Source organism: Cucurbita moschata, unplaced genomic scaffold (assembly GCF_002738365.1).
Source record: "Cucurbita moschata cultivar Rifu unplaced genomic scaffold, Cmos_1.0 Cmo_Scf00048, whole genome shotgun sequence".
Lineage (NCBI taxonomy): Eukaryota > Viridiplantae > Streptophyta > Magnoliopsida > Cucurbitales > Cucurbitaceae > Cucurbita > Cucurbita moschata.
Window position 1 is genome coordinate 512442 of NW_019268564.1, and position 17003 is coordinate 529444.

At 35.9% G+C, this 17003-nt stretch overlaps 3 protein-coding genes across 5 annotated transcripts; all 3 read right to left on the reverse strand.

The window, feature by feature from the left end:
- Positions 1–935: 935 nt before the first annotated feature.
- On the reverse strand, positions 936–2534 carry LOC111435190 (54S ribosomal protein L37, mitochondrial-like). Of its 2 annotated transcripts, none has more exons than XM_023072563.1 (3): positions 2394–2534; positions 1498–1913; positions 936–969 (listed from the first exon to the last, which is right to left on the reverse strand). In XM_023072563.1, exon 2 carries the CDS (start codon positions 1898–1900, stop codon positions 1499–1501), a length of 402 nt encoding a protein of 133 aa, XP_022928331.1. In that variant the 5' UTR covers positions 1901–1913; positions 2394–2534; the 3' UTR covers positions 936–969; position 1498. The 2 variants fall into 2 exon arrangements, with proteins under 2 accessions (XP_022928331.1, XP_022928329.1); XM_023072561.1 differs by having other exon boundaries at positions 1498–1908; positions 2383–2533.
- A 1013-nt stretch (positions 2535–3547) lies between these two features.
- Positions 3548–6043, reverse strand: LOC111435180 (cytosolic Fe-S cluster assembly factor NBP35). Its single transcript, XM_023072552.1, has 3 exons — positions 5952–6043; positions 5722–5823; positions 3548–4627 (listed from the first exon to the last, which is right to left on the reverse strand). Exons 1-3 carry the CDS (start codon positions 5986–5988, stop codon positions 3696–3698), a joined length of 1071 nt encoding a protein of 356 aa, XP_022928320.1. The 5' UTR covers positions 5989–6043; the 3' UTR covers positions 3548–3695.
- A 1052-nt stretch (positions 6044–7095) lies between these two features.
- LOC111435170 (glucose-6-phosphate 1-dehydrogenase, cytoplasmic isoform-like) lies at positions 7096–12112 on the reverse strand. Of its 2 annotated transcripts, none has more exons than XM_023072538.1 (16): positions 11963–12112; positions 11359–11537; positions 10990–11075; positions 10412–10478; positions 10133–10319; positions 9890–10047; positions 9736–9804; positions 9598–9656; positions 9444–9480; positions 9192–9263; positions 8834–8981; positions 8637–8732; positions 8457–8527; positions 7568–7683; positions 7442–7487; positions 7096–7362 (listed from the first exon to the last, which is right to left on the reverse strand). In XM_023072538.1, the coding sequence occupies exons 2-16, from the start codon at positions 11527–11529 to the stop codon at positions 7195–7197; spliced, it is 1551 nt and encodes a 516-aa protein (XP_022928306.1). In that variant the 5' UTR covers positions 11530–11537; positions 11963–12112; the 3' UTR covers positions 7096–7194. The 2 variants fall into 2 exon arrangements, with proteins under 2 accessions (XP_022928306.1, XP_022928307.1); XM_023072539.1 differs by having other exon boundaries at positions 11359–11554; positions 11963–12085.
- Between the last annotated feature and the right edge of the window lie 4891 nt (positions 12113–17003).

The window sequence follows — 17003 nt, forward strand, 5'->3', positions numbered from 1 at the left end:
CCCCCCCCCCCCCCAAGTTAACCCAACCAACCCAACTCTACCTTTATTTTTGGGCTATTATTATGAATATTATGAATAATTTTTATTTGTTTATTTATTTATTTATTTTGAGTTGTTACATATGGTATCAGAGCCGACGATGTGTCAGGCTTCTCTGAAGGGGTAGACACAAGGCGGTGTGCCAGTAAGGACGCTAGGCTCCAAAGATGGTGGATTTGGCAAAGATCTCACATCAACTGGAGAAAGGAATGAGTGTGAAAGGACGCTGGACCTCAAAGGGGTGGATTGTGATATCTCACATTGGTTGGAAAGGAGAACAAAACACCAAGGGTGAAATGGTGTGGAAACCTTACTCTAGTAGATGCGTTTTAAAACCTTGAGGGGAAACCCAAAGAGAACAATATCTGCTGGCGGTGAGTCAGACCGTTACAATATTTGACGTTTGTAACCAATATTAATGTTGCATTGTGACTTATGATAGTTTGATATTTAAACTTTGTAAGATTTTAATCATTAAGGTAACATGTATCGTAAACAAAAAAACAAAAAAAAAACAAAAAAAAACAAACAGATGTTTATGTCACTAAAGATTTTACTCCGACCAATTCCTCGTAGCTAATGGGATTCTTTTTGTTTTTTTCATCGAACGCTTGGTTACTCGTCAAGAAAACCGATTTCGGGATCGGTTGATTCCAAAAGCATCCTTTTGGGACAAGAAAGTTGACTAGATGTGAAAGATAAAAAGAATCTAGTGGGCATAGAGTGTTCTATTCATATTCAAAATTTTGACAATTCAAAGGATTTTGATTATGAAAAAAAAAAAAAAAAATGAGTAGTGAATCAGAAGTTAAGCACTTTTTGAGAATAAGATGATAGCTTACAGATCTAAAATGCTTTGCCCTTGTTGTGTAAGCTTTTGCTTGTTCTTCCTTCCACATGGAGATTGACTCGACTTTTAACTGATATGTTCTGCAAAAGGAGAAGGTTTGTAACAAGATTTGTTAGTACTTATCAATTCTATCGACTTGCGTCGAGCTAGTCGGGTTTGAATATGCTTGCAGAAATTAACAGAAAGTAGACATCAAATAGACTTCGAATGCAGCAATGTCGAAAAGGGAGAAAAGGTGATAGCAAGACGGATCACACACGAGACTTGTTAGCTATTCATAGATAATCCTTTCATATTCTACATCTCCTTATCATGATTTTATGACAAGCATATAACTAATCCAGTGTTCCAAGTCGTGAACCGGGATGCGGTTGTAAACGAAAAATTACAAGTTGAGCAAAGTTTCTAGTAAATCATGAAGTTTTTAACACGCTGGATATGTCAAGATTCAAATACTTATAAAAGCTGAGAGATCTAATTGAAACAACCACGAAATTCAAGAGACTAAACTTGTAATTTAGCCTTAATCATACGATTTTTACGGAAGAAAGAGCTGCAAAAAACTAATAAAAGAAACAATAAGAACAAAGCTTGGGTTAGATTCTTACATCAATTCTTCGCCTTACTAGAGTTGTTTTCCTTAATCCTTGCTCGAGTATCCAACTTAACAAAGCGCTTGAGATCCTCATAGGGAAGCGTTTTGGCATCCTTCCTTTGTAATTCACTAAGAGCTGGACGCTTATCGATCAAACGCCACAGCCAATCAGGGTACTCCGAGTCTGCCATGACTTTTGGATCTGCACCTTCCTTAAGAATATTGGCACCAACTACAGTGGTAGATTTTACCTCTTTACTTAGAATTGATGCTTTAGGAGCATCAGTAGCCGCACCCCCTCCTTTAGAACCCTTCTTTTTGCCCCCAGCAGCAAATGTTCGCACATTTGTCAGTTTTATCAGATCTTTGGTATTCAGAAGGCTTCTTCTAACCAATCTAATTTGGCTCATAGCCATTTTTCCTTCTGCAACTCATAATACCATTATCATCAAACAGACATACTCAATAATTCAAGTTTTTGGATTGTCATTTTCCTTCAAAATCATATTAATAAGCCTACAAGTTTGGCAAGGTAAATCGAACAGATATTGAAACGCGAAGCGGAGTTCGAGAATCTGCAGCCTAATAATTCAAGTTTTTGGAGTCTAAAGGTGATTAACATTAGGAAAATCAAAATCTGTTTTTATGTTAAACTAATTCCTAGAACCAAAAAGAAATTTAACCTAAGAAATCCGGAAAAGATGAACCAACACAATTCAAATTCGTTGAGTCCTCATAATATTAGTGATAAACAGCCAAGATTAGGAAGCTCCACACATCAAAAGGACAGCCATGTAAGTCCAAATTCTCACATTACGAAAGATGTTTCGTTCTAAACATGATTACGAAAGAAATACAGTGAACAAGATGATAATAAGGAGGAGGACGAGGAAGATACCTGTAGTTGACGGAGAAGAAAGCAACAGAAATGGCGGAGATTGAGAATGAGAATCGGAGTTCGGCAATGGAGAAAAAGAGGTGCACCTGACACACAGTTAGAACTTAGGGCTTCGACTACGGACTCTTCTCTCTCTCTTTCTTTTAATTTTGTTAAATTAGGTTTTTTTTTTTTAATGTTTAATGTTTATTTTTTATTTTTTATTTTATGTTCGATAAATTTATTAATTTTCGGTTGCATTTTAAACAACTTAGATGTAAATTTGGAAAAATTAATTATAAAAAAAATTCATAAACTTTTTATTTTGTCTGAAAATAATATCCCTAAATTTTTTTTAAAAAAAAGTCTAAAAAATATCGTTAGAACGAAATCATTGATATTTTATTTTAAAAACACCCTTAAATTTTTAATAGTATTTCAAATATGTCTTTTAAACTTTTTTATTTATTTATTAATATTCTTTAACTTTATTTTTAAATTTAAAAAAAATACATTTGTTTAAAAAAATATCCAAAAAAAAAAAAATAGCATTAACACCTTTTACCTTTATAAAAAAAATTATTATTGACGAAAACCATATACCACACTTTCTCAATTATTGACGAAAATCTTACGAGATTAAGTTTCTTTACTTGATAATTTTGCACGAAAGAGTTGATACCTTGAATAGTTTCTTTGTTGAAGGGATGTTGAGGATATCAATCACGTGCTCTGATTTCGTGATATGAATTATTATGTGTGGAGTCCTATAACAGCCCGAGGCCACGAGCCCATTACGTATAGTCAGCCTCACAATTTTAAAAGCATCTATTGGGTTGGTTTCCAAACCCATTTTAAAAGCATCTATCGGGTTGGTTTCCAAACCCTTATAAGTAATGTTTCGTTCCCCTCTCCAACTTAAAATCAAATCCATTCTTTTTAGAGTTCAGTTTCTTTCTGCCAGATAGAGAGTTCGTAACAAGTTATCTTTCATCGTCCGTCCCTTACCGTCTGTTTGTTAAAGATGTATATTATCTTGTCAAGGATATAGAGAGAGAAACTATAGAATCTTTCGAATATTACAAACACTTCCTTGTGACGTATAGTCCTTTAGAGTCATTTCATCCAAGTCAAAAGTCCTACGAGATACCTACGTATATAGTTATCGAGTTCAAGAAATTTCGGGTTGGAGATCAAACCTTCATATAAGATACATTACAAAGAGAAACAAACATGAGTTGTAAACTTGAATGGAAGCAAATTGTGTATAGAATAATAGCACAACAACCTTAAATTACTCAAAAATGTTCAGATTTACCTCTTTTAACTCTGTTCTAAGCCTTATCGTCTATTGACATTGTTGAAAACCCTTGGCTTTCTAGCAAGTTCTCTATGATCTTCTTCAGTGCTGGGGCACTTACCCTACATTTCTGGTCACCAAAGCAGGACCTTCCTTCTTCTGCTGCCTTACAAAGTTGTGGATCCAATGGCACCTTCCCTAGAAATGGCACCCCCATGTCCCTACACATTTTTGCAGCCCCACCCCCACTGCTATCGAACACTTCGCTGCAAGTAATCAAGTTAAGCAGCTCGGGCGCTTTTTCTCGGATGTACTCTGCTGCCCATTCTGTTACGTCTACCTGCTCCTCTGTCTCAGTTGTCTTTAGAAACTTCAGATCTAACAGTGGTTGAGTCAAGCCACTCATGTTCTCTACGACACCGAGGACTTTGACGCCGACTTTTTTGCAGAAACTCACTTCTTTGCGTACGTCGATGAGAGAAACTTGTTGTGGGGTGGTGACTATGATTGCGCCATCGATTCCAGTAGCTTCGAGACATTGTACGATTGAAATGTGTTCATCTGAAGTGCCTGGTGGGGCGTCGACAATCAGAAAGTCGAGTTCTCCCCAATACACGTCCTTTAGAAACTGCTTAATGAGCCCGTTTTTTCGAGGGCCTCTCCAAATGACAGCGTCGTCAGGGTTAGGGAGCATGAATCCTATTGACATAACTCCAAGGTTGGACTCTATGTAAACAGGGGACCATCCAAGGTTGCTCTGATGCACATCTTGACCTTCTAGGCCTAGCATCTTTGGTATACTTGGGCCACATATATCGATGTCCATGAGACCGACCTGGAAGTCCATGGCAGCGAGCGCAAATGAAAGCTGGGCTGAGAACGTGCTCTTTCCAACCCCGCCCTTCCCTGATAGAACTAGAATCTTGTGCTTAACCGTTGCCATTCGTTCAGCTATCGAAACCAGGTCTGAAAACAGGAGTGGCAGAAATGGTCAACAGAACATAAACACACAGACAGATAATAGATTCTATTAACGTATTCATATGTAGGGTTTAGAAAACCAAACAGTTTGTGAACGGAATGAGATGGTGTTAATATTGGTCATTGGGAATAGGAATCAAAATTCGTGAACGGAATGACGCATTATCCACTAGGGTAAAGCCCAACACTAGCCGATATTGTTCCTTTGGACTTTCCCTTTCGGGCTTTCTCTCAAAGTTTTTGAAACGTGTCTAGTAGGAAAAGGTTTCCACACCCTTATAAAGAATGATTCGTTCTCCTCCTCAACTGACGTGGGGTTCTCACAATCTCATTCGTGGTAAATACATCATCGGGAAAGACAAGCAAGACATGGCTACACGGAATGAAAAGAATCACATGTCCATTGTCAGTATTTTTCAATGTATGTAACGATTTTACCCAAAGGCCTCCTACACTCTCCTATTTCTTTCTAACCAAATAATTCCGACCAATTCTACCAGGGAGAGTCTCGGGTCATATTTGAGAGAAATATTTTGGAAAACGTGAGCGAGGAAATACGTTGAAAACAATTGTAAAGAAAGCAACGTTATAAGCTAAAAACGAGTAGGTAACAACGGCTTTGATAACATATAACCTAAGTCGGAAGAATTGACAACTAGTCACTCTCATAAAAGAGGTTTGGAACGGGTACGTGGCCATGGACAACACATCCCAAACAAGCATAACAAGGACTCAATTGACATTCATGTTAGCTTCAAGAACCATTTAATCAGAGTAAACCAATCAGCCGTAAAAGCCTATAAGCTAAAATCACAAAGCAATCATGTAATCTGAGTAGGAAGAATTGACAACTAGTTACCCTAAAAAAAAAAGGGGTTTAAAACAGGCCACGGACAACACATCCCGGACAAGCATAAACAGGACTCAATTGACATTCATGTTAGCCTCAAGAACCATCTAATCAGAGTAAACCAATCAGCCCTAAAAGCCAATAAGCTATAATCACAAAGCAACCACTCTCTAAAAACTAATCCAAATTCAAAAACAGATTCGTAGGGTTTATGGAGACGAAACAGAACCTGGATCAGGGCCTTTAGGAGCAGTAGCACAAATTGATTGGTTGGGACATCCTTGGCAAGCGTCTGATCTCCCTGCCGACTCCGATTGAGGACCTGGGCAATCTGAAATCCAAAAACCCCCCACAAAAATAACATCAACCAAAATATAATACAAAACGAAACAGAGCTGATCAGATAAACAATCCACCAACGACGAAGAAGACGAACAAAAAGAACGGGAATTTCATTACTTTCATTAGCATCTTCAGGAATTTCGCCGTTCTCCATTGCCTCCAGCTCCTCCGTCAACAACGATGAGAGGCTCTTTCTGGTAGGGTTCTGTTTTTCGTATTTATATATATATAATTATTTTATTTTACTAAGTCGGCTTAGTTTCTTATTTTTTATTTATTTTTTCAAAGAAAAAAATAGCTTTAGTTATCCCTATCCGCCGTACAGTTGATACTTAATAGATTAAATTTAAATATTCATATTTATTTTAAAAGTTACATAATAATAATTATTTAAATTTAAACTTTTGCATTAAATTTAAAAGAATAATATTTTACAAGGTTGACTTTTTATATAATATTTTAATATAGTTTTAAAATATTTACGTAATATTGGAATTTTCAGTTAATAATATTTTTATATATAATTTAACTTATTAAATTATATAAAATACCCTTTTGTAACCTTTCATTTTTACTCTTAATTAAAAAAAAATCAATAAATTCTTAAACTTTCAAATTTAATATATATATATTGGAATTTTCAGTTAATAATACTTTTTTTTATATAGTTTAACTTATTAAATTATATAAAATACACTTGAATTTATTTTTACTCTTAATTAAAAAAAATCAATAATATCCTTAAACTTTCAAATTTAATATATATACATTTTTTTTAATTAAATTTAAAAGAATAATATTTTTACCAGGTTGATATATATATATACATTTTTTTTAATTAAATTTAAAAGAATAATATTTTAACAGGTTAATATATATATATATATATATATATATATATACACATACTTTTTTTTAAATTAAATTTAAAAGAATAATATTTTATCAGGTTGACTTTTTCTATAATATTTTAATATAGTTTTAAAATGTTTACGTAATATTGGAATTTTTAGTTAATAATATTTTTTTATATAATTTAACTTATTAAATTATATAAAATACCCTTGAATTTTAGTTTTACTCTTAATTAAAAAAATTCAATAATATCCTTAAACTATATATATATTGTCAATAATTTTCATAAATAAAAATTAAATTAGTATAATTTTAAAAATATAAGAACTAAGAAGGAAATTTGATTATTATAACTATTATTATTAGCATTATTAGCATTATTAGCATTATTAGCATTATAGGATTATTAGGATTAGCATTATTAGCATTGGCCACACTAAATTTCTTATTTTGATTCCACTCTGCACTGCTGCATATCAGGATTTTACAAGCACATAAACATTGTCTACAATGTTGGAGGGATCCAAATGTAGCCATCGGATTGAAGATAACCAGCTTTTTCGAGTAGCTCGTCGGCCTTCACCGGACCTCGGCTCCCCTTTTTGTATGGAAGTGACTTCAGCTCTCCCTTGTCGATTCTGTGCAGCAATGGCGTGAAGATCTCCCAGGCAGCCTGGACACGACAAAACTGTTGGTGAGCAAGGTTCGTCCGTGAATTAGATGATGTGTAATTCGTTAGTGTTGAACATTACCTTTAGCTCGTCTCGACGAACGAAATGCTGCTGGTCGCCCTTTATTCTGCAAGTGTTGTAATGTCGTTAATGGCTGTTACCTTGTAAAGTATATGAATGTTATAAACGGCAACGGGTAGGACTTACGTGTCGAGGATGAGACGCTCGTATGCCTCTGGGATTATAACGTCTTGATAACGTTGGCGATAGGACAAGTCTAATTCACTCTGCACAGTTGACATTTCCAGTCCAGGTGTCTTGACCTGCAAAGTCCATAGCAAAGAAGATAAGGAGTAGAACTCGTGAACCGGGTTGCGTTGTTACGTGTTTTCAATCAAGGTAGTTGGTAACTAGGTACGGAGTCGAGATATTGGGATTTGAAGGAATATGGTGACCCCAAGGTGTACGACATTGAGGAACGTTATATATGCATAACACATTCAAATCTAACTGGACCAACCACTTTCCAAAAATTCAGTGGTCCTTTTACAACACTAACCCTAGATCTCTACCCTTGATGAAACCTTTCACCGTGCCACACGATTCTTTCGCCAAGCGAGAAACCCTAGAATTAAAAATTGGCAACCCTAAGCCACCCGTGGTCTATATGCGTGACACATTCAAATCTAACTGGACCAAAAACTCGGTGGTCTTTTTATCAGTGATCGACGCTAACCCTAGATCTCTCCCCTTGATGAAAGCTTTTACTGTGCCACACGATTACTTCACCAAGCGAGAAACCCTGGAATTAAAAATGGGCAATCTTGAACCACCCAACCCGATAGTACCCTATTTTTGGAACGTCCAGTGTCAAAGTCTCGATTTGATTCCAATCAAAATGCTAGTTTCAGGCAGTCATGGACATTATTAGCATGAAGTGTTAAGCCACAAACAGAAAAATGTGTAACTTAGCTGTAGAGTAAGTATTTCTAATTCTGTCAAACAATCACACCATTTAATAGCACCACCAGATGCCATTTCAAGCATTATAAACACTACTAATGGTGAGGTTAGCTGATAAGAATATTTTTCATACCATAAGCTTCATGTACATGGCCTCCGAAGGTTGCAAGCGAATCACGAACTCGTTCCTCCCTTGTTTTTTGCCTGCATCATGAACATTGATCGATTTTGAGCAACTAAACAAGAACATTTGAAATACGCGTGCATACGTGAGATTAATCAATATGATATCGTTCTAGATCGGAGGCCTTACATTTGAAAATGTCACCAGGAACATCCTTGAACTGAACTCGAATCTCGGCTTTTCTCGAGTTCAATGCTTTCCCTGCCTTCATTATAAACGGGACACCTGAAAAGAAATATATGAAAGAATGACACGATTAACTTTACGAAGAACACTACGTAAGTTGTCCTAAAAGAAGGGATTATAAATTCGAAACGCGTTCTTACCCTCCCATCTTTCATTATGTATCCTCAGCACCATAGTTGCAAAGGTTGGTGTATTTGAGTGATCAGGAACTGTAGGATCGTCCGTGTAACCTTCATATTGGCCAAGAACTACCTCCTCGTCGTTAATTGGCATCACAGACCGAAGCACCTGTACGGCGTTAGCGAGTAGAAAGAGAGGATTAAAATTCGATATCACTCTTAACGAACTTGAGAAACGTGTATCAATATACATATCGAAGATTTTCTTTATATCATAAATGCTACTCGGAGCCTTCTGGCCGAGGGCACGTCTGCCTGGACATCACTTGTCGACGCAAAAAAGGAATACAAATTGACTTCTTTTAGTTGGAATTCCTACCTTTACTTTCTCATCTCGGACATGCTCGGGTTTGAGGGAAATAGGTCTTTCCATAGCAACCAAACAAAGAACCTGAGAGTGCAGAAAGAAATAAATAACTTTTAAACGTGCAGCAGTGCAACAATAAATCAATATTGTGAGACTGAGTCTAACCAATTATTTAAGAGCACAAGTAGAGGATAAATGAAACCGTATTTCATTTTTCGGTTTTCTAGGAACCAAAAACATTTTAACTCGAAAGCAATTTCTCACCTGTAATAGATGATTTTGAATGATATCGCGAATAATCCTGCAGAATGGAAATTGAATCAATGACTAGTTTAGATTAATAAGTTTTCATACAAGGAATGATACTATGGTTCATTTAAAAGTAAGTCTAAGTGTTCAACAACATAAAAGATCATACCCGTATTGATCAAAATATCCACCACGCCCCTCGGTCCCAAAATCCTCCCTGAACACGATCTGGTGGGGAAAAAAGGATTAGTACATAACCAATGCGGCCGATTATATTAAAATAGTCAATAAAAACGTAAATTCTCACCTGTACATTATCAATGTTGTCACGGTTCCAAAGGGGCACAAAAAAGCGGTTTGCAAAACGAAGTACCAACTGAAAATTCAGATCATGCAAGAAAATACATGAGGCTTTGAAAAACCAGAGACAACAAATAATATCTTGTTCATGTGAATATTACCAGATTTTGAACCAATTCCTTCCCGAGATAGTGATCGATACGGTAAATTTGCGGTTCATCGAACAATTCACCGATTTGGGAACTTAGCGTCTCCGCAGATGCCAAGTCCTTGCCAAAAGGTTTCTCCACAACAATCCGGGTCCATCCACCAAGATCAGCTAACAAAAGGATTGAATGACCTCTAATAATCAATATCCAGACACGGACAGAAGCCAACCATGACAATAATCTGCACTTGCTTACATTTATTCATACAATAATGCTTGATCATCTTGCATACCGATGGATATACCGATGGAGGAAGTGCAAGATAGAACAGCCTACGAGATGATCCCTCTATACTATTTTTTGAAACCTCGTGCTCTGAGATTTCCTTATCCAACTTCTGAAAACCTTCCGCAGAATCATACGAACCACTAACATATTTGATCTGCAAAAATTATTGCATTTATGCAAGAGTGATTCTATTGGGTACATACTGATCGTAAGACAGTAATCGTGCATATACAGGGTAGCACTAACCAACTGCAGAAACTTGGGTACTTCTTCTAATTGCTTCGAGTCGGCAGTTTTGCCTTTGACAAGATACCTGCAACAATTATTCATGTTGAGCAACCCCTAATGACAGCTAAAGTCGACATAAATTAAACAAAATATAACAACAGGAAAAATGCATGAAACACAATCCATTGAAGTATCGAAGCGGAATTAGAGTTCTTAACTACGATCGAAGTAAAAATAAATAGACGCCCAAAACATCAGTGATTGATTGTGAAGCTAATGCTCACGGCTGAATGACTAAAAACCCAAGCCTACCGCTAGCAAATATGGTCATTTTTTAGCTTTCCCTTCAGGACTTTTCCTCAAAGTTTTTAAAACGCGTCTAGGGAGATGTTTCCACATCCTTATAAAGAATGTTTTGTTATCCTCCCCAACCAATGTGGGATCTCACAATCCACCCCTGTGGGCCCAACGTTCTCGCTGACACTCGTTCCCCTCTCCAATCGATGCGAGATCTCACACAATGATTCTAGTAAGTTAACTCAATCAAATAAAGAATGACAATAGCATTAAAACCAGAGAAAGGCTCCATATCTTACCCGCGTATGCGATCTCTTAGATCATCATCAGAAATTTTTGACCTCGCATAACCAAAAATGTGAACTTCATTTGATAGTAGGAATCCCTAAGAACAACGATAAATAAAAACAGTTAAACCATAGAGAGCACAATTAAAACACTCTTCGTTCGAGAATCACATGACCCTCAAACTCATTCGGGTTGCCAGATACTCTCTCAAAACCTTCAATTACACCTTATAATGAATACTCGAAAATCCTTAAAAATTTCGGCACGGAATTACCACCACAAAGAGTCAAAGACGTCTTAGAAATTCCACACATATTAAACTAACCTATGATTTATTCTACGCTTCAATACAAAAGGGAGAGCAAAGAAGAAGAAAAAACCTGGATAAAAAGGTGGAAGAGAGCTGGAAATGTCTTCTTTTTAGCAAGATCTCCAGAAGCTCCAAGCACAATGATGGAGAGACAGCCAGTTTCCGGCACATTATCCTCTCTAGAAAAAGAGTCATTTCTAAGAGAAGCTCTTTTCTCAACGTGCCAGCCTCCAGATTCCATCTCTTAAGCTGCAGTACACAAAATTCAAAAAATCCCCCTCTATTAATTAATACCTTTTGTTTAAGAAATCTATCAATTAGGGAAACCTGGATGAGCTAAAACTTTTACTTCACTACAAACATTATCAATCAGCCTAATCCAAAACAGAAAGAACAAACAAGTAAAAGGAAAACAAACCGCAGTAAAAGAATCCATCAAAATCAACAAAAAAAAGCGATCACAAGGAATCAAAACATGTTCCCGGATCCGATTCTTCAATAACCGAAGATCAAACCGATCCAAAGCAAAACTCTCAAACTAATTCAGTAATGATCAACAAAATCACATTAAACAGTAAAAATAATCAAACTCCACAAAACTAAAACCTCAAATCTCAATGATCATCATATTAAAGCAGTTCAAATGGCAAAAGAAAAACAGAGAGAACACAAACCTAGGCCTCTTCTGTTCGTCTGCTTCCTCTTGTTCTTCAAATTGGAGCCGAAATGGATGAAGATTTCACAAATTCCGAGTGATTTTAAACGATTTTGTTGCTCACCAAACTTTTTTGTCGTCGTTTGACGCCACTCAGCGACTTCCAGCCGCCGTCCTAAACAAGAAAAGAAAAGCATTTTTTTCTGTTTCAGTTTTACATCTAACCGGCCCCACGTTGATTGTATTATATTTCTTTAACCATTTTTTTACTCCTGATTTGACTTTACTTGACTTTATTTCCTTTTTTTTTTTAGTTAAATAATATTTAATATTATTATTTAAATTTATTCTTAGACGAACACAACTCTCCACAATGGTGTGATATTGTCCTATGAGAATAAGCTCAGAGGATCCCTGAATTAGCCGACGTGGGACTTTCATCATCCAACACTTCCCCCTCGAACAAAGCACGTCTCCCCGATCCCTAAATTAGCCGATGTGGGAATTTCATCATCCAACACCTCCCCTCGAACAAAGCACGTCACCCCGATCTCTAAACTAACCGATGTGGGACTTTCATCATCCAACACCTCCCCTCGAACAAAGCACGTCTTCCTGATCCCTAAACTAGCCGATGTGGGACTTTCATCATCCAACACCTCCCCTCGAACAAAGCACATCTCCCCGATCCCTAATTTAGCCGATGTGGGACTTTCATCATCCAACACCTCCCCTCGAACAAAGCACGTCTCCCCGATCCCTAAATTAGCCGATGTGGGACTTTCATCATCCAACACCTCCCCTCAAACAAAGCACGTCTCCCCGATCCCTAAACTAGCCAATGTGGGACTTTCATCATCCAACACCTCCCCTCGAACAAAGCACATCTCCCCGATCCTTAAACTAGCCGATGTGGGACTTTCATCATCCAACACCTCCCCTCGAACAAAGCACATCTCCCCGATCCCTAATTTAGCCGATGTGGGACTTTCATCATCCAACACCTCCCCTCGAACAAAGCACGTCTCCCCGATCCCTAAACTAGCCGATGTGGGACTTTCATCATCCAACACCTCCCCTCGAACAAAGCACGTCTCCCCGATCCCTAAACTAGCCGATGTGGGACTTTCATCATCCAACACCTCCTCTCGAACAAAGCACGTCTCCCCGATCCCTAAACTAGCCGATGTGGGACTTTCATCATCCAACACCTCCCCTCGAACAAAGCACGTCTCCCCGATCCCTAAATTAGCCGATGTGAGACTTTCATCATCCAACACCTCCCCTCGAACAAAGCACGTCTCCCCGATCCCTAAATTAGCCGATGTGGGACTTTTATCATCCAACATCTCCCCTCGAACAAAGCATGTCTCCCCTTAATCGAGGCTTAACTCCTTTGGAGTTTTAGTCATTTTTTACCGGCTTGACTCATTTATCTTTTGGAGTTCTTTGTTCGACATTTGAGGATTTACCAACTATTGGCACACGACTAAGCTCTCGGTATGATATCATGTTAGACGAACACGACTCTCCACAATGGTATGATATTGTCCACTTTGAGCATAAGCTCTCGGGGTTTTGCTTTGGGCTTCCCCAAAATGCCTCATTCTAAAGGAGAGAGTATTCTTTCTTTATAAATCCATAATCATTCCCTAAATTGGCGGGACTTTCATCATCCAATATTTATAAGTTATTTGCCATTAAATTATATATATTTTTTTAATTTAAATTATTTAAAAAAATCATACTTATCCTTATATTAATAATTAAAATATGATAAAACTTAAATATAAAATGTTTACGGAGTTATAACATATCACTAATTACGGTTATAAATATTAAATATTTTTAATATTTTAAAAAGTAGAGTACGGTTAGATTGGATTGTGTTAGATGAAAGTCCCACATCGGCTAATTTAAGGAATGATCATGAGTTTATAATAAAAAAAATATTATCTTCAGTGGTATGAGACCTCTTGGAAAAGCCAGAGCAAAGCTACGAGTGCTTATGCTCAAAGTGAATAATATCATATTATCGTGGAGAGTCGTGTTCAACTAACAGATAGAAACCCTAGTTTTATATCAACTTACGAACCGAACTAAATGTTCTATTTTGAAAAAATTCAACCCAATCTAAAAAAAACTAACCCGATCCAATTTTTATGGTTTGAGTTAGGTAGTTTAGATTGATCGGATTATCAAATCGTATGAACACTCTCAGACCCGACCATTTCATACAATTGTGGAGAGTCGTGTTCAACTAACGGGTTAAAACCCTAGTTTTATGTCAACTTACGAACCGAACTGAATTTTTTATTTTGAAAAAAATCAAGCCAACCCAATTTGAAAAAAAATCTAACCCGATCCAATTTTTATGGTTTCAGTTAGATAGTTTAGATTGATCTGATTATCAAATCATATGAACACTCTCAGACCCGAACACAATTTAAAGTAAAAATATTGTTTTAATAATTTAGTTTAAAAGTTATGCAGTTGACCAAACAATAAAATATATATATATATATATTCCGACGGCACTAAAATGCCTTTTGAAACGTGACGTGGATCTTGTTGGATAAGGTAAGAGCATGTTACATGTCTTAAAGATATTTTTAAAAAATAATTATTTTATTTTTATTGTAAATTATTTTTAAACTTAAAGTTCATTAATTTTATTTCACTTATTCATTAATTATAATATAATATCATTTTTCGTACTTTAAATAAATAAATAAATATATATATATATATATGATAATTTATTTTATAAATAAATTATTATATATTAGAATGACAAAACCGGATAACTGAGTGATTAGATAAAATCGGATTACATGTCTTTTCAATAATAAACGAATATGCTAATCTTTGCTTAGACGGATAACAAAAGTGGTTGACTAAACTGAGTTTCTTCATTCTCAAGTTTTTGTTTTGACACAATTCAAACGTTTTGCTTTCGATTTAAGTTATCCGATAAAAGGAAAAATTCTCGAGTTTCTTTCTTTCGATACACGTTTGACTAAAACACTTGAAGACACATATATATTCACGGTTCGGTCAATGGTGTTTTATATCTACCACCTGAATCGCACTCATGGACGAGTCGACACACCCCTTTTATCTTTACCTAGTGTGCAACCACCTTCACCGAACAGCCACGTCTAAACAACAAAGAGCAAAATAAAATTTACGAGAACAGTAAAGGGAAAACAGCCACTATTGGCACACCATGTCCTCGCTGGCACTCGTTCTTTTCTCCAATCGATGTGGGGCCCCTACCAAATCCACTCCTTTCGGGGCCCAGCGTCCTTACTCGCACACCGTCTCGTGTCTACCCCCTTTCGGGGAAGAGCCTCCTCGTTGGCACATAGTCTAGTGTCTGGCTCTGATACCATTTGTAACGGCTCAAGCCCAAGTCCACCACTAGCCGATATTGTCCTCTTTGGGTCTTCTCTTTCGAGCTTCCGCTCAAGGCTTTAAAACGCATCTACTAGGAAAAGGTTTCCATTAGGGGTGTACATTCAACCCGACAACCCGGACCAACCCAACCCGAACTATAAGGGTTGGGTTGGGTTGGGTTGGATTAGCATTTCAGGTAGGGTTGAGTTCATTTTTCTGAACCCAAACTGAATCCGTTTAGATTCAGGTTTATGGGTAAAACCTTTGGGTTGACTCGAGCTAAATAAAAATATATAAAATATATTAGGATTCTATTTTGTTTTTTAATTTAATTAGTTGTTTTTAGTTTTATGATAATGTTTATATTCATAAGTTACAATTTTCACTAGTTATTTTTTATTTTTTTGTTTTTGTTTTTTAGGTCAATAATTAGAAATTGATTTGTGTTTGTTAATAAACTTTTAATATATTTTATCTAAGATTGTATCCGAATAATTACAAATTGTGGATAAATAAAACTTTATAATTTTTTTTTGACAACTCAACTCCAACCCAACCCTATAATTTTTTTTTTACGACTCAACTCGGACCCAACCCAAACCCAATACGAAAATAGAGACCCAACCCGAACCCAACACAAAAATAGAGCGTTGGGTTGTGAAAAGTTTCGGGTTGGGTACCAATCCAACCAACCGAACTTTTGGGTTGGGTCAAAAAAATCCCCCAACCCAAACCCAACCAATGTGAGATTCGCTAGAGTTGACTCCTCTCCCTATTGGTCTCATGGCTTTAACCTAACCTAACCTAAATCTAACCAACCCGAACTTTATTAAAATGAGTTTAAATTCTTATAAAATTTTCTCATATTTTCCTTTAATAAAATTACCTTATAAGCCACTCAAAATTACATGGCCCAGCCCAATCAATTAAAATGGGCCTTAAATACTGAAAATTATAAGAAAGCCCATACAAATTACACGTTTAATAAAATACTAATTATATAAATAATAAAAAAAAACTTTTATATAATATAAAAATATTTGTTGAACTAACTCGATTATTTTATTTATAATATATTTTTTTAACTCAAATAACCTTTATTAAATAATCAATATTTCGATTGAGTTAGTTCACGTCGGAGTTATTTTTTAAATTTTTTTTATTTTTAATAAAAGTTCCTATTTATTTATTTATAAATATTAAATTAAAATTTGTAATACAATTATATCATATATTTTTTAAAATAATATATTCGAACCATATTTTTAAGGTTGGGTTGAGAATAAATATTCAAAAAAATAATTATGACATTAAATAAAATTAAAATAAATATATAAACGTGTTATTATATATATATATATATATTTTTTTTTTTTTTAAATTAAGGGTAACTTGTTTGAAAATTAGAATCCGGACGATCCTCCTTTTCCTTCCATATCACTTTCAATGTATTCTTGCTCGATTATCCTTTCCCTTCTGGGAAAAGTAGCTCGATTATTCCCGTTAGTTGGTATGAAGTCCTTATTGAACACTATATAGTATAATAAAATAGATTACAATCGACCCGGGTAATCTATCAATGACCAGGATGAAGCTTGGGTGAAACTAAATGGAGGTCCGAATCGACTGATGTTGAGGAATCAGTGGATGAGTTGTAGGGG